The following is a 20,000-nucleotide window of genomic DNA, read 5'->3' as shown; positions in this document are numbered from 1 at the left end:
TACATAGGGTCCAGTTTGTCGTGTTGGACACGTTAACCAGTTTCCAGGGATCTCTGAGACTCAGCACGATTTTCCGAGTTTACTTGGACGCAGCATGGGCTTCCCCCGGTCTGTCGCCTCCTGGTTGCTCATTTGCGTGGAGCAACCACTATGCAGTCTACACAGGGCACCCTACTGTCTTTTAAACAGCCATCCATGTTTGCCTGTAAACCATATTTTCTCATTGTTAGAACTCACCGTGTTGTCTGTGGAAATAGAGCTGCACTCTCAGTGACGGGTGGCCGGTTGGTGCCGTGTTGGGCACGTCATTTATTTGTTGAGTTTTTTAGCTGGATTACATTTTCAGTAAGTTACGTTTCCGTGAAATACGGCTTCTAATTTTCAGACGCCTTGCGGGATATTGAACGCATCACCGAGTCGCACATTTCAGTGTTTTCGAGGGAGGCGCTGCCGACATTTTAAGGATTATTTTTTATTATTATTTTTTTTAATCAGGCAAAGTAATGTGGACCACAGATTTAAAACTTCAATCGAACAGATCTACTGACATCGACCAGGTAAGAAGCTATGTAAATATACAGGTTAATCGATAGTTTGGCAACGTCTAAACACTACAGAGTGACCGAGTCCAGGCCGCACACTGGACACGGTCCAACTGGACATTCTCAATCATAATAATGATAACAATAATAATAATAAGAAGAAAATGAATAGCTGAATCATTAAATGCAGAATAATGTACAATAATAATAATAATAATAATAATAATAATAATAATAACAACAACAACAACAATGATAATAATAATAATAATAATAATAATAACAATAATAATAATAATAATAATAATAATAATAATAATAATAACAATAACAATAACAATAACAATAATAATAATAATAATAATAATAATAATAATAACAATAACAATAATAATAATAATAATAATAAGACATTCATTAAAATATCTTTAGCGTTAATATTAGCTGATTAGCTTATAGCTCATAGTGCACTCTTTTTGGGGGTGGAAATAAGGTCAGGGAACTCTGGGACAGGAACAGGAAACAAAAGTCTCACTCCCACAAGTCTTTTTTTGTGATTACACTGGACCATCTGCATTTATTTACCATTTTGTTTCATCCCCACCCTCTCCGCCAATGTTTCCGATGGAGATTCCTGCTCTACTCCTCTGGTGAGTTTTATGACAGTGTGAGGCCTGCGGAGTTAAAGCTCCATCCCATTTGTAGCTCTTCCAGTTGTTTTTTGTTTTTTTCTTTTGTAATGCTTTGTTAGGCTGTAAATTGCTGACTTAATGATGGAATTGGCCGCTTCCAAGCAATAAAGAGTCAAAGGGATCGGGAGCTGTTGCTGTTGTGGATGTAACTTTACATTACATGGAGCCTTTTCGTTACGGACGTGGACTTGGATTGCTGCTGAATTTTCCTATTTTTCCAGATCTTGTTAGAGCTGCAGATGCTTTTGCCTCGGAACCATAATTCTGATACACATGCCAGTGTTTGTTTATTATCATTGCTAGCCACACGGCTCGTGGCTTTCCTGAGTACTACGAGTGACACATTTCTATCACGGTGGAAATTCACATAACAGTGAAAACGGCTGAGGACAGTTTTTTTTTTTTTTTTAAGTTGATCTCGTCTCATCTAGTCTCAAGGCATTATGATATTTGTAGGCTGAAGGCTGTAGAGCGACAGTACTTACATTTTACTGCATTTTGACCAGTCTAGTCCAGTGGTGGAAAGTAACAAAGTATTTGTACTAACGTTTTTCAAGTATCTGTACTTCCTTATAGTATACTTACAAGTATATTCAGATTTGGAGACTTTCACGACTTTTACGCTACTACATTTCAAAGCAAATAGCTATAATTTTTAGTCTATTATATTTCTTAGAGCAAGCACTTATATACTTACTTCCGTAAAAATGCCAATGTGCTACATGAGTTTTCACCAGGTCAATTTTGTGTTAAGGTATTTGCATTTTGACCTGAGATCTAAGTACTTACAATACCACTGGTCAAGTCAATGTATGAAGAGAGTGGAATTTTATTTCATTCCATTGTTCTGGCATGTGCACAGGGTATGAAGTTTTGAGTGTCTTTGTACTCTATTCATGATACTCATCACCTTTAACGTTGTGACTGTAGTTGTGATTGACTTACCGTGTGGTAGTCGTACCAGCGTGCATTGGGGACGTAACCCTCTACTATCGTGGTTCCCTGTCCATCACAAATCACAATTAGTCTTCATAACTTATACAACTAATATCATAATAAAAATAACTTCATCACATTTGAATGCATAAAGAACAAAATACATCGATTTCACCTTCATTAAACATGTATTACACCTGTATTACATCTGATAATACCTTATTTTTCTTTTGCTTTCTTATGAGTGTGTGTGTGTGTGTGTGTGTGTGTGTGTGAGAGAGAGAGAATGTGTGTGTGCGTGAGTGAGTGCATGCATGTGTGTGTGTGTGCGTGCATGCATGTGTGTGTGCGTGTGTGTGTTTATACCGCGTCCAGGGCGGGGGTGATGAGTAGAGCAGGTCCCCACAGGAACTGCTTGTGAATGTCCCACGTGGCTCTGTCATCCACAAACCTGAGACCCAAAAACAAAATGAATAACTAGACTTCAACTGACTTCTATATAGCAGTCTTCTATATATAGACTTTTCCATATAGCATTTATCAATAGAATAATGCTATTAAGATAATAATTAGCGCACAAATGAAATAAATAAATTAAATAAATACATTAATACATTAATAAAACAAATGATTTAATTCTACACTGTATGTACACGTATATACTATATTATAATTTAGTATAGTATATAAGTGTACATACAGTGCAGAATTAAATCATTTGTTTTAGTGAGTTAATTTCACACATTATCACATCCCACCTTCCACCTCACCTCAATGTCAATATTCAATTTCATGCAATTATTTTTAAATCTTAAGAACAAAACAAACCAAAAATTAAACAAATGCTTAAAAAAGGCCTATTATTCAAGTGTAGTGGTCAAGGACATGAGGAAATGAGAACAGAAACAACACAACTTTTTTTTCCTACTGCCTCAAGGCCAATGGAAATTTCTATCTTCCCAGTTCACATTAAATGGACCATATTTTCTGTGAATTTGACTCTGAGGCTGAAAATGTGCAGTCATTTTTTTTATTAAAAGAGTTTATTATTTTGTACAACAAAATTGTGTGGAAAATAAACCGATTGAAGCAGCTAAGTCAAAGCTGCACCTGGATGTTTTGTTTTTTTCGCCATATGTGATATTGTGCATACTAATGAGAAGCGCTGGACGATCTAATGATGCCAGCATCTTCCAAGGGAGTCGGGATGAAAGATCCGCCCAGATAACCAATGATTTGATTAAGTGATTCCACACCATGCTCCAGCAATGACACCGAATAGGATGCATGTGCGTGCACATGTGGGTCCACATGCGTGTGCACGTCCTTACTCGTGCAGCAGCGGTCTGACCACCGTGCTTCCCTCTGTGTGGGCCTGGAACATCAGGGTGTAGAGGTAGGGCAGCAGGGTGTAGCGGATGTTCAGCACATCGCGCGACGCCTTGGCAAAGGTGGTATTCCAGGCCACAGGGTCCTGCCTCTGTTAAAGACATGATCGAGGATGTTTATGAAATAACTTGGTTTAGAATTTACAAAATAGTAGTTGTAAAAATTGGGGAAGAATAATGACAAAACTACAATTTCAGGAAGAAATGCCATCATTAAATGAGAAAACGATAGAAAGTTCACCCCCAAAAACCAATATGAATCCATCCATCCAGCGCACTCCATAGATCCATACACCATCAAAATGTGGAAGGCAGATTTAGAATCATCACAACCATTTCTCCGGTATGTCAATCTGGATTGTAAGCACCACAGTTTAAAACAAATAAACTGTCTATACAAAACTGTGGCAGTTTCGCCTGCCACACGCCACCCGAGTGGCGTTCCAGGGTCCTCTGACACAGAGACAAAGGCGATGGGGTTGAAAAGTACTGGTTTTATTGTAGAGTGGGGAAGATGCCCGGAGGATGTCATTACAAGGGCTCCTCTCCTGTATGTGTGGAGATGGGGGTTATACCTTCTCACTGATTGCCCGTTGGTTACTCCACCGAGCAACAGGCGTATAGCCACCATGATCCCAGGCCCAATTACCTAGACCCAATACAGGTGGGGCTGCTTGAACCATACCACATACCCCCAACACCCTGGGGAGTACCTGCAGCTGTCATCCATGTGTTGGTTTGGGGTGTGGTTGCGGGTTTGGGGCTCGGGTTGGAGGCGAGGGGTGCGGGATGCAGGTTCGGGGGTCGGCCCAGTGGTTTGTGGGTTGGCGCGCTGCTGGGGTCGCCCGCCTCTGTGGGCGGCCTGTCATGCCGGGTCTGGTTAGGCAATCTGTTTGGTCCTGTCAACCGGGGTCCTGAACCTGGCTGGGTTTGCTCGGCGCGGCCGAGCATCATGTGGCCTCCTTCATTTGGGGGTGGTCTCCTGTTGTCTCACCCGGCTGTTGGGGTACCTGTCCTCTGGTGTTCTCGCTGGGGGGTCGGGCTGTGGGTGGGGATGCCGTCTGCCACCCTCTGTTCTGTGGTCCGCATGCTCGGTGGCTGGGAGATGACTAGGGGCCTGGTGGGGGCGCGAAGCTAAGCATGCAAGTCCTTCAGGTAAGTTGAAGCGCGGGTTCGACTTGCCTGAAGGACTCACACCCCCAACCCCTCAATTTTAACTGCAATAGCCATAGCGGGGGGGGGGGGGGTGCTTGCTGTTGTTGGTGTGTGGGTTGGGGTGTGGGGGGCGGCTGTTGGTCTTTTGCTCCCGCTGTGTGGCTTCACTGCAGCGGGCACCCTGGGTGCTGGGGGTGGAGGAGGGCCCATATATCTTGCGGCCTGCGGGCATCGTCGGGGGGGGGGGGGCTAACATCCAGGTGCCTCGCACTGAGCACACTCTGCTATGTGGATGGGCACTCAGCACTCATGCCGGGTGCAGCTAGTGGTTGGCTGTGGTGGGGTGGGCCCTTATGCGGGGCGTGGGTGGGCATGGGGGTCCTACCGGCTCACCTGCGGGGTGGACGGTTCGGGCTGGGTGTCGGTCTGTCGGGATCGGGTTCTGCGCCTGCGGCTGTGTCTCATGCCTGCACCTGGGGGTTGGTTGTATGTGTGCACCCCTTGGGTGCGGGGTCTCCTCGTGCTCCCCGGGACTGGGTTATGTTTCTTTGGGCCGGGCGTGAGGGTTGCTCCACAGCCCTCTGGCTTCTCTGGGGGCCCAGGGGTCTTCTGTGCAGGACAGTGTGCTCTGGGCTTTCCTGCAGCCGTAGGGCTTTTATGCGGCTGCAGAGCTCGGGGGGCTTCGGGGCACTTTCCGCTGCTTGGAGGTGCCACGACGTAATACCAACCTTTTACACCAGAACTAACTGTGATAAGACATGTACACCCACCGGTGGACACCTTACACACACGCACACACACACACACACACACACACACACACACACACACACACACACACATACAGGCAGTTCCATCACACACACACACACGCACACACCACCACACCTGCTTCGAGTGCACCCCAGCACCCTCCTGGTTGCATTCCTCTCCTTTCCTCCTTCATTTACTGCCATAACTATGACAGGAAGAGGCCACGTGACCAGTTGTAGTTCCAGTTTTCCAGGACCTAATTAACTGTTTTTCAAAATGTGTTGTCGTCCAGTGTTTAGGTTTTTGTGTAAATGTTGTTTGTATGTTTATTTGTCTCACTGTGGTGAATCTCCCCCTCTTGGAGTAGTGATCAGTTGTTTATAGACCCAAAAATGATAAATAGTTCTCCAAAGAGGGGGGTTGGTGGTGGTTCTCTCTGACAACAACTTTGCTCTTTTCATCCTATAGGTCATCCATTGGACAGTTATTGCAGCAGTTCTGGATGATTTAAGAATTAATAAAGAGTTGCATTGCAGGTTGAAAACTTGAACTCCACTTGCAGACTGACTCTTTGTAGTATGCCCAGCATGCTGACAGCACAGGTTATAAGAAAAAAAAAAAAATGGAAAAGAATTGACAAGGGCTCCTCTTCTGTGTGTGTGTGTGTGTGTAGGGATGGGGGTTTTACCTGTTGCTTGTTGATTGCTCTAATGAGCAACCACCCTGGTCCTGTACCTGATTACCTAGACCCAGGACAGGTGTGGCTGCTTAAACCACACCACCCCCACACCACAAATACACAATAAATAATTGTGTTTAAATATTGTGGAAATTGTCAAATATTTCATTTCATGCAATCATCATTGTCAATCATTACTTGACCTATAACCAGAGATGGAAGAATGTTTCATGGTGAGTGTATGGAAAGAAAAGAGGTTTAGCGGTGTGTTATCCTGTTTGGAATGTCCATTACATTCCGTTAAAGGGCATTATCCCACTTACACCATGGGAACTTGCTTACAATTAAAAATAAGGAACACTGCTTTGTATTTTGGTATATAGTACATTGAATAGCAAAGGTTTTTTGACATTTGATGTCTTTGTGTTGACCCCTGGTCAGATGGATAGATAGATGGATAGATAGCTAGATAGATACTATAGATAGATAGGCAGGAGGTAGTATGTACTGTACTGTAAGTAGGCACAGTAAGTAGATTAACACTAGCTAACTAGTTCATTGTTCCAAACAATTTTACTGATTACTTTCCCATATTTTTGGCACTAAATTCTACTTAATGAACCTATCCAGCTACATAAGGTCCCTAAATGCTGGAATGTGTCACATGATAAGTGACCGTCTCCTTTTTATATATTTTATTTTAGTGAATGTTATTTTTAATTGCCGAGGACTTTGATATCCCCTTGAGGCAAGGGAGAGAAAGAGGCCAGAGTGTGCTGTACTTTAATAGATTTGGGCCAATCGAGATGTAATACATATTTTTTATCTACAAGAAACAGTAATGAGGACAATAGCCATTCTGCCAGTATACAGTGGAAAACACAGACACACTCACATGCCAACACAGTACAACCCCCCCCCCACACACACACACACACATATAATTATTTATTTATTTTTTGAGAGTATAATTCTTTGACCATTGTTTTTATATTATATTGTGATTATGTAGTTTCTCTTTTTAGAATGTAAGTGTCTTTTAAGATTCAAGATTCAAGGTTCAAGAGGTAATTTGTCACATACATATACATACGGTCATATACATAGTTGAATTGAAATCTTGTGACATGGCCTGTTGCTTTAAGACATTGCATTGTGGGTAATGTAGGAACCCTATCTGCACATGGCGAGATGAGGCTGGAATGACCGAGAGATTGCTCATAAGACCCAATACACTTGTTGCATGCTATTACTTTATCCTAAAAGTTAGAACATGGCTGTCTATTACCTATCAAATAAATGCAGGTCCAAAGATTACTGCCTCACAGTGTCTCTGTGAAAGGAAATCACTTATTGTTGGAAGTTCCCAACTACAAGCTTCCATTCAAACGGACTAAACACTGCATGTGAAAGGCCTCAGAGACATTTCATCAACTTAAAAACTTTTGGGACTCAAATAAAACGGACAGAATTGGAAATGCACCGATTGCAATTTTCTTGGCCGACTCCAATTTGTGAATGTTCATAATAAAACATTGACTATTAAATAACTTTTACATTGTCGTCCAATCATTTTGAGTTTATATCCGTGATCAGAGAAATCAAATGTACTTATCGTTTGGTCTCATTGTGTATATCTGCTGTACGTCAATGACAAATACATCATTTGATCTGATGACGCTCACGTGATAGGACAGCTGCACATAGGGACTACGGTACCGCTGCAATTTTCAGTTACCACAATAGACAGGTTGCTGATTTTGACACTGGGTGTTTATTATTGTTAATTATTCACGATGGAACAATAATAGAACATGAAACTCCCTGAGTTCCAATAAAATAAAATACAACATGGAACGGCCACTGATCGCACATTTTGTCTCTACGTTTGCTTCCTTTAACAGGCTCTGAACCCGATGCTTCCTTCCATCTCAGTATACTGAACCAGAAAAGGGTAATAACATTACAGACAAATTCAAGCTGCAATTTAGCCGAGTCAGGTGTGATAATAATTATTAACTCCTGGCGGCCTTGCAGTACTTAGTCAGCTTAACAGCACATTGTGCTTGATTGAAGACAGTACATTTTCAATTATCTCACAGCCTAAAGAGTTTACCAGATTATCATTTTCTGGGGAAAATTGACACATACATGTTCAAGAAGTGCAATAGTTGTACATTTTCCTTAATTTGTTGTGTAATTAATATGCTTCATTTTCACACTACACTATATCACTTTCCTTACCAACCATTTCTCATGGAAGGATACTGTGCATGGAAAGAAAATACTACATGTTTTTTTTTGTTTGTTTATTGTTTTGTTGGGTTCTTCATGTCTTGTATTCCATACTGTTCTTATAGTTTGTGTTCTTGGATTGTCATTTTTTGCTGAAAACTAAATTTCCCTCCCCTGAGAAACAATGCAGACCTGAACTGAAATGGAAGATACTATAAAGTAAGTGCAAAATGTGTGAATAAGGAGAGATGGAGTGAATCACCATTGATCATGGTCATTATATAGATTTTATTGTCCATTGTCCAGAATAGAAACGCTTGATATATATTTACTTTATGTACACACCAATCAGCCACAACATTAAAACCATCACTAATAACCACTGATATTGTGTAGGTCCCCCTCGTGCCGCCAAAAAAGCTCTGACCACTAGAGGCATGGACTCCACAAGACATCTCAAGGATTGCTGTGGTATCTGGCACCAAGACGTTAGCAGCAGATGCTTTAAGTTCTGGAAGTTGCGAGGTGGGACCCCATGATTCGGGCTTGTCGTTCCAGCACATCCCATAGATGCATGATTGGATCGGACCATAACCCTGGCCATGTAGAAGAAAGAATGATTCATCAGACCAGGCCATCTTCTTCCATTGCTCCATGGTCCAGTTTTGACATTCAGGTTCCGATTGTCTGCTTTTTTGGCAGTGGACAGGGGTCAAGGTAAGCACTCTGGACGATCTGCGGCTACACAGCCCCACACGCAGCAAGCTGTGATGCACTGTGTGTTCTGACACCTTTCTATCATAGCAGCATTAACTTTTTCAGCAATTTGTGCTACAGAAGCTCTTCTGTGGGATCGGACCACACGGGCTAGACTTCGCTCCCCACGTGCATCAATGAGCCCATGGGCGCCAAAGACGGTCGCCGTTCCCCTGGTTTTCCTTCCTTGGACCTCTTTTGGTAGGTACTAACCACTGTATACCGGGAACACCCCACAAGACCTGCCGTTTTAGAGATGCTTTGACACAGTCGTCTAGCCATCACAATTTGGCCCAAAGTCACTCAGATCCTTACGCTTGCCCATTTTTCCTGCTTCCAACACATCAACTTCAAGAACTGACTGTTCACATGCTGCATAATATATTCCACCCCTTGACAGGTGCCATTGGAACAAGATGGTTTTAATGTTGTAGGTGATCGGTGTGTATATACATATAAACATACGTATATACAGTATATACACGGGAATCTTGTGTTTCCCGTCGAAAAACATGTTTTCTATGTTGACCTACAATATATGAAAATTCAATATGAAAACAGTGCAGACTCCAAGGGTGTCTGATAGGTTGATAGGTTAGGATAGGTTGATAGATTTACTCGATCTCTCTTTATCTCCTATATCTCTGGCTGCTGGTAGCTGGAGTTTCTTGAATTGACAAAATGATTAATCAGACAACAACAATAAGTTTGTGCTGAAAAAAATGGTCTTGTGCTTCATGAGGAAGACAGTTGCCTTTGCTAAATAAAGGGCCGATCCCAATTCCCTCCCATGGCCCTATCACTTGACCCTACCCCTCTGTTTTGCATGCGCCCACGTAGGATAGGGTGTCCTCTCGATGAGCCCCCCCTATTGCGACCCAAAATAACATTTTGGGGATCAATATGTAATAATATGTAATATGGAGCATTTTCAGACGCAGACTCCAAGCGGAGTGGTAGAACAAAATTCCCAGAATGCTTTGCGAACTTAGGCAGTTCAAACGGAACATGGCTATCGTTGCGGGGAAAGAAGCCCCTTAACAAATAATGATGCAAATATTGTTTTTATCTCTTGGAATATCTTTAATGTAGATGCAAAGGAATATGTAATTTGATCATTGTAACACGCATTTCAGAAATATCGCTATTCACGATGTCAATAGAACAGGACAGTTATTTCCATATCCTGTTTATGAAGCTTGAAAAATAATCCAGCAGCAAAACATGATTATAGCCCACGCAACTGGTAACACCACATCAGGCGCCGGCATTGTGGAAACCTCTGTCCACAATGGAATGCCTCGAGCCTCGTCGCTGGTGTGTGACGTATGTGCCATCGGCGGCTAATTATGATGTACAAGTGGTGTTCCATTTTGTAGGTTTTGTAGGTTCAACCCGTACCCCTTGTGGCTCTGTTCTGAAGGGCCACTACCCAGTCCAGGGCATTCTTAAACTAGGCGTAGGGCCAAGGGGGGAATTGGAATTGGCCCAAACACAAAAGTGTATGTAAAGCAATGTTTTTTAACTGGTCTAGCCTCAGGTTTCAGATTTGTTCCTCACAAACATAACACAAGATTAAACCAATTCTAATTCAAAATAATTGAAATCCTTTAAATCTAATTTAAACTCACAAATGTTGGTTTTTGCCTTTGCCATGCATATGCATATGCATACTGTATGTAAGGGATAATGTGCAGCCAGCCGGTCATCATTGCAAAATAAACACGGGACAGGGAATCGGGTCTTGTATCACTCGTATCCACGTAACCCTGCTTATTACACGGCTACTTACTAAATACAGTAAATAACGGATTCTTGACTTTAAATAATTTTTGTAACTAATATGCTTAGTTTTGGAGCTTATGCTAAGAAGCAGACAACAGCAGCAATGTTACCGCACCTGCCGTTGTCTGCTGCTGCGGAATTGGACGCCGGTTCCTCAACAGCATGCTTTCTGGCACTTTATTTACGACCAACAACGAGAACACTGCATTAGTCATTCTCTGCGGTGATCCTCCCCAATTCCTCCCAAGGTTGTAACACTGTGTTTGAATTATATGCGGTGGAAACAGGGTGACGGGGAACAAGGACTTTGCTAATCAAGTCGAGAAGTCATGCAAATCATGACTGGAACAGGGGGGGTAGGCTCAAGTTTTAATTTGTTGAAAATAAACAATGGAAGGAAGGGGGGGGGGGGGGGAGGAGGAGAGGGAGGGAGCGATGGAGATAGAGGGGGTGGGAGGATGAAGAGACAGGGGATCCATCTGATGGAGTTTATATTTATTGTCCCCGTTTGCACTGGAAAAGGTCCCACACACACACACACACACACACACCCACACACACACACACACACACACGCATATATGTCTACAAAAATAATAATATAAAAAAAGGTTATCTGCCATCGTTGGCCCCTTTGTATTTTTCATCTTCCCCGAGCTGTTGTACTTTCCCTCCATTTATCTGTCTCTTATGTGCCATCCTCACTGACCCCCGGACCACCCATCTCTTTCTCTCTCTCTCTCTCTCGCTCTCTCGCTCTCTCTCTCTCTCTCGTGCGCTCTCTCTCTCTCCCCCTCTCTCTATCTCCCTGTCTCTCTCTCCATATTTTAGTCTAGTCTTTCCATTCACCATCTCATTAACCCTGGGGTTTCTCTTGAAATGCATGAAAAACAAATCACACAAAAAGGGGAACAATGACACGACGAGCAGTACATTATTCCAATTAAGGATTTTGCCTCTTCACGGACAAAGCATTTCATCAAATTAATTATTTGGTCGTGTGTGCCAACGACCATGGACGGCACAGTATATATATATATATATATATATATATATAAATGTATATATATATATATATATATATATATACACAGGTACCCCTCACTTAACGACCTACCTTTTTAACGACCGTTCGGACTCATACTCTATTCTATATACACCATATATACTTTATATACTATATACACTGTATACATCTCATCACCATTCTCAGTCTCAGTGTCGTTCCCCCAGTCTGTCAGTGTTCACTACACTGGCGTTCGCAATTGCCACGCCCCCTTACCGTGAAATAAAACTATATACACTATATATACTATATACACTATATGCAGTATACCAGCCACGCTCCCTTACCCCTGAACACGGGTCCTCACTTATAGACAGATTCGCTTCACGACCTGGTCCTGGAATGTAACTATATATATACTGTATATTGTTGGAGAATATAATCCTCGATGATCACCCAGTTGTTCCGTTGTAGAAAACCTGTTTCAATCGATTACTCTATTCTGTTGATTGAACAATTAAAACCTGTTTTGATCAATCACTCTATTCTGTTGCTCAATTCAAGTATGATAACTATTAAGGCCTGTTTTAATCAATTACTAAACTTCTGTTGATCAATTCAAGTGTAACAATTACCTTCGAGGTTCTCCGTGTGCTCGTTGATGGGTTGGAGCGTCAATCAGAAGACGTAACACAAATTTTAGAGTTGTTCATATTTATTGTCAGGCAGAATCAGAAAGTGCAGCAGGCTCAGTTCAGGAAGTCTGAGCCCGAGCTCAGCCAAGTCGCAGCCAAGCCCGTGGAAAACCCTGCAAGCGCCGATCCTTCTTCCCTGGATCCTTATATAGTCTAATCTAAGCAAGTGGTCACAAAAGGACATATGGATCACGAAGAACTGACTCCAACCAGAGGCGACCAACATGAACAACGTCTACGCAAACGGAAAAGTACAGGAGCAACATGTGCGCGACTGGTCACAAAGCACTGTTTTCAACCAGAGGCGCCATATTATTTTAACAAGCGCCATATTATTTCTAACAATATATATATATATATATATATATATATATATATATATATATATATATATATATATATATACCAGTGAAGGAGACATTGTCTGGAGGTCAATATTCAGAGTTCTCTGAGAGCAAAGGGACAGTGTGGTTTTGCGAATGAATGACTCTGCAAAAGTTCTCCCTCTCTCTCTCTCTCTCTCTCTCTCTCTCTCTCTCTCCCCCCCTCTCTCTGTCCCGCTCTCCCTCAGTCTTTGACCTTGTTTTGCTGTCCGTGCTTCTCCCTTCAGAGATAATGCCTTGTTGTCAAACGCCTTGTTAGGCCGCGTAGAGGTTACAGCCGCACACTGATGGACCTGTTGGGGGGATCGGATTCATCCATCCATCCATCCATCACTCCATCCATCCATCCGTCTGTCTATCTGATCTTACAACATCTAACAACCAACATACACACCTCTGTTTTTACAGTGGAGACAACTGACCTTCTCTCTGTTTTCTGTGTTCCTTCACCTCCATCAGTGTTTTGTAATATTGTCTTCTTCCCCCTCTCCTCTCCTCCCTGAACGCCCTCAGAGCTCTTAAAATAGGCAGCTCCTGATTATTCTGCCTTGTCCCAGTTCTCGCACCCCGATCGTACCAATGTCATCATCCTTCTCTCCGCCTTTTTTCCTCCCTCGCGCTCCCTTGTGTGTTGACAAAATAGTGCAAGTGAAGAAGTCAAAAAAAGAGATGAATAACAGAATAAAATGTGTTAAATAGGTATATTTTTTGAAATAAATAAATATGGATGTACGTATAATATGTAAATATGTTATATCTATATATAACTCGATTTAATTTGTCTTTCATTTCTCTCATCTATCCATCCATCATCATCCATCCATCCTCCTCCCTACCTGCCTATCCTGCCTTCCATCCATCTACCTCTCCTCCACCTCTTCCTCTTTCCTCTAATCCATCTTATGAGCGTGCATGTGGGTCTGTGATTTGCGTCAATTTTCTCCCTGTTTAAACACCCATTTGCAAGCCATTATTAAATGATTGAGATTGGGGATGGGGGTGCCGAGATCACCTTGAGAATTCAATTATGTTCCTGACCCACACGCACACATGAACTTACAAACACACACACACACACACACACACACACACACACACACACACACACACACACACACACACACACACATCCCTGCCCTGTCATTGTATTGCTCTTCCGTGACAAAATTTTTGCCCGTTGGGATCGATCTCTGGACGAGCGTTATTGGATTTCTCAGATGTGTTGCAATGCTTTGAAAGGTCACTGCTAGAATGAATGCCACTGACACCTCGTCGCCAAACAGGTCTATCTTTCTCCCGCTGTGTGTGTGTGCGTGCGTGCGTGCGTGCGTGCGTGCGTGCGTATCTTCAGACAGACATTTAGAGACGGCGAAAGGGTAGTGTCATCCGCGTACAGACAAACCCTACATACATGTTTGATTATATGTTGTATATGTTGTCGCTGGTGGTGTTTTTTTGACTTCCATCAACGTATACAGATCATACAAAGGTTAAATTAAAATGGAACAAAGCCAAACACAAGAGTTTGAATGGAAATTACAGTGGGTTCATTTGTGAGAATTCCTGCCGAGGGTTTTGTTTAGTCTGTGGCTGCCTGAATCTACAACCTGATGGGAGTTTGGATTTCATTAATCAAAGCCTAATTTGTGTCGTAGGAAGATAACACGTGCCCAGGAACCATGGAGCACAAATAGTGTCGAGGGTGTTGCGCCGAGCATTAAATAAATACTTCATGTTTTCACCGCTTAGGCTGCTGCTACACGGAAGCAGAGGCTGAGTTCCACTGAAGTCGGAACTCCGGAAAACCAGCCCTCCTACTGGGGAAAATGCAAAGGAACGGCCATTTTAAATTCAAATTCCAAGTCAGAAATTCGGTGCAGTTGCAAAGTTTCCTTACTATTCTAGAATTCACAAGCTACATAACTATTGCGGGCATCCATGTGTTTCCCAAACAGAGGCAATGAAAGACATTTAGCTCGGAAGTCGGCACTTCCCAAAATAAGTGCTTATGAATGTGCGATTTTTTCCCCGTTTATTACCCCTGTTGAGACATGACTCACCGGGTTGCCCTTGCCATTGTGGTTGCGAGAGTAGGGGTAGAAGGCTCCCAACTGCATCCAGCGAAGACACATCTCATACTGAGCTTTTTTGAAGAAGCCACAAATGTCTGCCCCCGTCTGGAAAATAAATCAAATAAAATGAACACAGGAATGTGAACGAGACATCAGAAACGTAATTGGAATCTATTTATTGGGCCATGTACATTTACAACCTTGGTGCAGACAGATGAGTAGCATTAAAAGAATATTTAGCCATCTAATATAAAGAAAAAAGTTAAATATATACAGAATATATAGAATACAATATGTATACAATAGTATGAACATACTATTGTTAATACAGCGTTAATACAACGTTATTACAATGTTATTGCATAATTTTGCACATTAGGCCAACCACAAAAACAGCCCTGGAAAGCTCCCTTTTTAAACCCATCGGTCATGCTGTAGTGCCCTTTAGCAGCTCAGCGAGTACTGTTTGTGTAGCCGATCCATCCTCCAGGCGGTGGAGGGCGAGAGAACAAACAGAATTTTGGCTTTCAGGGATCGATAAAGTATCGCATTATGGTTATTATTAGATGATGAAGGAGGAGGAGAGAGAAAGGAAGAAAGAACAGGAGATAGGTGTGAGGAAGACGGAAACCGAGGCAGAGTGGGAGGGCGGATAGACCAGGTTCGAACACCAGCCGATATGGTACACGTTAAAACCACATTTTATAAAAGAACCCAGCTGAATTAGTTCTGTATTACTTGTGTAATACGTTGCTCTGTATTCCAGGCTGTACTCTGATCACAGTATTTAAATGTGACCTCCTGTGGATCCACCTTGGAAAAAAACAAGGTCAGATCAATAGGAGAATGCGTTAGAAACACGATCGCACTGTGATACTTACATAAGGGATCCCAAACAAACTGAACTCCATCATGCCTGCGGAGCAAAACAAAGCTGAGAGTTAGGCATATTGTTACAATATTCTTATTATTCTAATTATTCTTATTATTCTAATTATTCTTCTTATTATTCTTATTATTATTATTATTATTATTATTATTATTATTATTATTATTATTATTATTAATAATAATAATAATAATAATAATTATTATTATTATTATAGTATTGATAATAATAGTAATAATAATAATAATAATAATAATAGCAATACTAAAAATACAATAATTAATAATTAATAATTAATAATTATCAATAATGATAATACTACTACTACTACTACGACTAATAATAATAATGATAATAATAATTATTATTATTATTATTATTATTATTATTACTACACATTGATTTTTATTGTTAATACTTTTATTTTTACACTACTTATAGGTCATCTGATACTTCTATTTGGTATTTCTTTATTTTTTGTTACTTATTTTTATTCTTGTTTATTCATGTTAATCTGTAATACATAGTTTATAATACATAATCGTATGTTCGGTCTGCCAGCCATTTCTCAGGCCCCATTTGGCACATCTTCTTTCAACTTTGTCATGGTCGTTATCGTAGTAAACCCAGATAAACTAGGTTCCAAACCTGAAACTTGTTATATAGGCGTGATTTATCATGCTGAACATTTGCCTGAAGAACTTCATACCTATGATGGACTTGTACAACTGGTCCCAACTGGCAGTGTTGTCTCCCAGCCAGTGTCCGGACCATTTCCCACTGGAGGGGTAGGTGGACCTGGTCACCACGATGCCTCTGTGGCCTGTCACATTCAGCAGGGCGCTGCAAACAGGGGAAACAGGCCACCATTTTAGAATGTTTAGCTCTCTTTTAGGTTCCTGTTTTATCTAATTCATTTTGCTGTGAACACCATTGCTTTATTGGATAGCAAATCAAATCAAAACCTCACGGGTAGTATTGTCAAAAACCATGCCAGTTAGCCTCCGATGAAATCAAATTTGGTTGCCATAGTGTTGAGCCTTTGTGTGCGGAGCCTTTGTGTTGGACACAGTGTAATGTTTTACTATTTAATGGAGTTCTTCACTATTAGTTTTTTTAAAGTTTATCCTTGTTTTTTACTCGCCCATCCTGTACAGTATTAAATATGTAGGTTCCGGCCTTTTCTCCAAACTGGACACTCGGCTCCATCTCTTCATTCGGAATTCAATGCAAGTAATGGGGAACAAATCTACAATCTGCATTCACTCACTCTACATTTCAGCTAAAGTGATGCCACAGACTGACTTCATCTTCAGCATCTTCAGTGTCACACAATTCGGCAGGTTACCCATTTGGGTGTAACAACGGTAACAACACTGCCGCACAGCAATAAGAATAGTGCCAGCAAACAGGGAATGTAGCAATACCACCAAATATATACAGTACAGTGTTTTCCCTATAATTGGACAGGCCTGGTGGGCCGCCAGGCCAAAAAATAACATTTTTTTAACGCCAAAAATAACGACACTTTTCCCGGGAAAAAGTTATATATTACGGTCTTTTTTTAATTGGAATTTACAGTCAATTTATTCTATTTTAACACATGTAAAAACTCAGGATGTTAAAGTGTGTCGGCTAAACGACTGACTGTCTCCATGTCAGCAGTAAAATCGATCTTTTGTTTTTGAAATGGTTTATTCAAAACGTTAGAAATAAAACAAAAAAATTACCAGTACTGTTTTCCAAATGGGAGAGGGAGCAGTGTGTACCTCACCGCCCTGGCGTGGGCTTCAGGTGTTCTGCTTTCTCTCTTTGCGTGTTTGAAAATGGCAACTTGGCATAAGACTCAGAGGAGTCTCCAGAAACCCCGCGGCGCAATGAAAATGATGAAAGTTCCCATGATTCAGAAGAGGGGTTTAGGTGCACTTGCCCGTCCCTCTGTCCATTGGGCGTATATTTACAAATTATTTATATATTTAACGCCCCATTTATTTATTTCAGGATTCATTTGATCGGCATATTTGCTTTTATTCGCGGCGATGACGTCACGTCACCACGGTATTAAGCTCATTACCACTTTAAAGAGGAGCAATCATGCTCCTTTTCAACTGAGTTAATAAAGGTCTCTCAGGTTCCCAAAATATGACTTTGAAGTTTGTTGCTGAAAATACCACCAACACTCACTCGTAGGTGGCCTTGGTGTGGGACCAGCCGTAGAGGTTGTGGACATCGTAGTGTCGAACAGGGGTTCCATCACTGAGGAACTGTTGGCTGTTCATGCACAAGGTCTTGTGGCTCAGGCCACGCTCCTTGGAATCCAGCGCTTAGGGGACGGATTACGTGGCAATCATTCAGACATATAATACTACTATTATGCAGCTATTAATTACACAAAAAAGCAGGAGCCCTACCTGGCATATAGGGAGGATTCTCTAAGACCGGTGACCCTAGACACTTCCCCCCAAGGGTGCCATGGACAAAACTGGCAGGCTCATTCATATCCTGAATAAAAAGCCCAAGAGCAAGAAAGACATCACATGGAAAATGAAATACAGTCATGGAACAGCACTTTATATCTCATACACAATCAACTGGACATGTCACTCACAATCCAAATGCCGTCAAACTTCGTAGTATTTTCATAGAATTCCTTGATCTCTCGATGCCACCACGCCGCCGTACGGTTGCGGAAGAAATCGGGGAATGCTGCATGAGCCCTGTAGAGCTGGGGAAAGTTATGACAATGATGTCACAGTAGATCTCCCCAATCATAGGCTGTTTTCGCACTGAACAGTTCCTGGGACTCCCTGAGGGAAACTAGGAACTGGGGAGGTCCCCGAGAACTAGATAGCTTCAAAGGATTTCTTCGAGTTGTATTCGCACTGCTCTGGAACTCTGAAGTGATGCTGAAGTGACGTAAGCCAGTGGGGTTTCAGTGTGAGTTCCATGCTGGATTTACTCTGTAACTTTCACTTATTTCACCTTATCGGTCCACTAAAATCTGTTTCTGAACAAATTTGAGGCGAGAAATAAGCAATCCAGTTGATGAATCTTCACTCATAATATATCTACAGGGTGTAATTGGAAAGTTGGTTCGACTTTCATAAGGCACGGGCACTCATCAGGACAGTGCACAGGGATTATGGGGCGCACATTAATTCATTCAATGAAGGTCAGAAAATAAAATAAATGAAATAAATACATCTACAATAAAAATACATTTTTTATTCGTTTTTATAATTATTGGTTATTTTTTTATTACCGCTGATTGTGCGTGGGCTGGCCCCTACCCAGAGTGATGCCACTCAACCAGGCGGACTGTCCTCAGTCCAAGGGACAATGGACTTGTCTGGACCAATCACCGTGCACTTTCATCAGTGAAAGTTGCTTTTGTGCTGGTTAGTCCCTGGCCTGGAGTAGGGGCTAAAGAAGTTCCTCAAAACTGAGTTCTAAGAGCTACAAACATTCCTAGTTCCCACATGGTTCCTCCAAAAGTTCTTAAGACGATGAAAAAGTTCCTGCAGTGTGAAAAACTCCTATATATTGTATGTTGGTAGGATGTCAAGCGGTGTCTGACAATAGCCATGGGAGGTACCATGAAAGGTACTGTAAGTATTGTACCTCTACTTGAGCATCCCAGTCCAGGGACTCATTAACAATGACACCAGGTTTATCGGGCCACACCTGAAAAACAGTTCAAGAAAACTTTAAGTTATTACATACTTTAGCATTTTGTAATCTATTCATCTGACACTTTTCCTGGCATTTTGTTCTCCCCATCTCTTGCCTTGCCCCAGACAATACCATCCCCGATGTCGCTGGGCCATTTGATGAAGACATCATCCTTGATTCCTCGGTCAAAGGCAGGGTAGTCACCTTGTGTCTCGTTGCCTGAGATGGCTGGGTCCTGAAAATGACAGATTTTTTCCAATTTTTATAACTTTCCAGCACGATTTAGAATTTTGCCCGTAACCCATCATTCACAGTTATATAAAGTGAATATTGGTATTAGTTGACTTATTAATGTTTCAATA

General features: G+C 41.7%; 1 protein-coding gene across 1 annotated transcript in view; it reads right to left on the bottom strand.

The window, feature by feature from the left end:
• Window positions 1-20,000, bottom strand: part of si (sucrase-isomaltase) — a gene marked incomplete at its 5' end in the record, with an annotated part of 96,994 nt that overhangs the window by 11,439 nt on the left and 65,555 nt on the right. The window contains 11 exons of the mRNA XM_080007350.1: window positions 2,180-2,236; window positions 2,537-2,621; window positions 3,502-3,650; window positions 15,066-15,182; window positions 15,959-15,993; window positions 16,676-16,809; window positions 18,151-18,289; window positions 18,378-18,468; window positions 18,575-18,691; window positions 19,588-19,650; window positions 19,754-19,873. Of these exons, the coding sequence (XP_079863476.1) occupies window positions 2,180-2,236; window positions 2,537-2,621; window positions 3,502-3,650; window positions 15,066-15,182; window positions 15,959-15,993; window positions 16,676-16,809; window positions 18,151-18,289; window positions 18,378-18,468; window positions 18,575-18,691; window positions 19,588-19,650; window positions 19,754-19,873 (1,107 nt within the window). The remainder of the gene's footprint in view (window positions 1-2,179; window positions 2,237-2,536; window positions 2,622-3,501; window positions 3,651-15,065; window positions 15,183-15,958; window positions 15,994-16,675; window positions 16,810-18,150; window positions 18,290-18,377; window positions 18,469-18,574; window positions 18,692-19,587; window positions 19,651-19,753; window positions 19,874-20,000) is intronic.

The sequence above is a fragment of the Zeus faber genome (assembly GCF_960531495.2).
Source record: "Zeus faber genome assembly, chromosome: 9".
Classification (NCBI taxonomy): domain Eukaryota; kingdom Metazoa; phylum Chordata; class Actinopteri; order Zeiformes; family Zeidae; genus Zeus; species Zeus faber.
The sequence above is the reverse complement of the archived record's forward strand: the minus strand, read 5'-3'. Positions and strand labels throughout refer to the sequence as shown.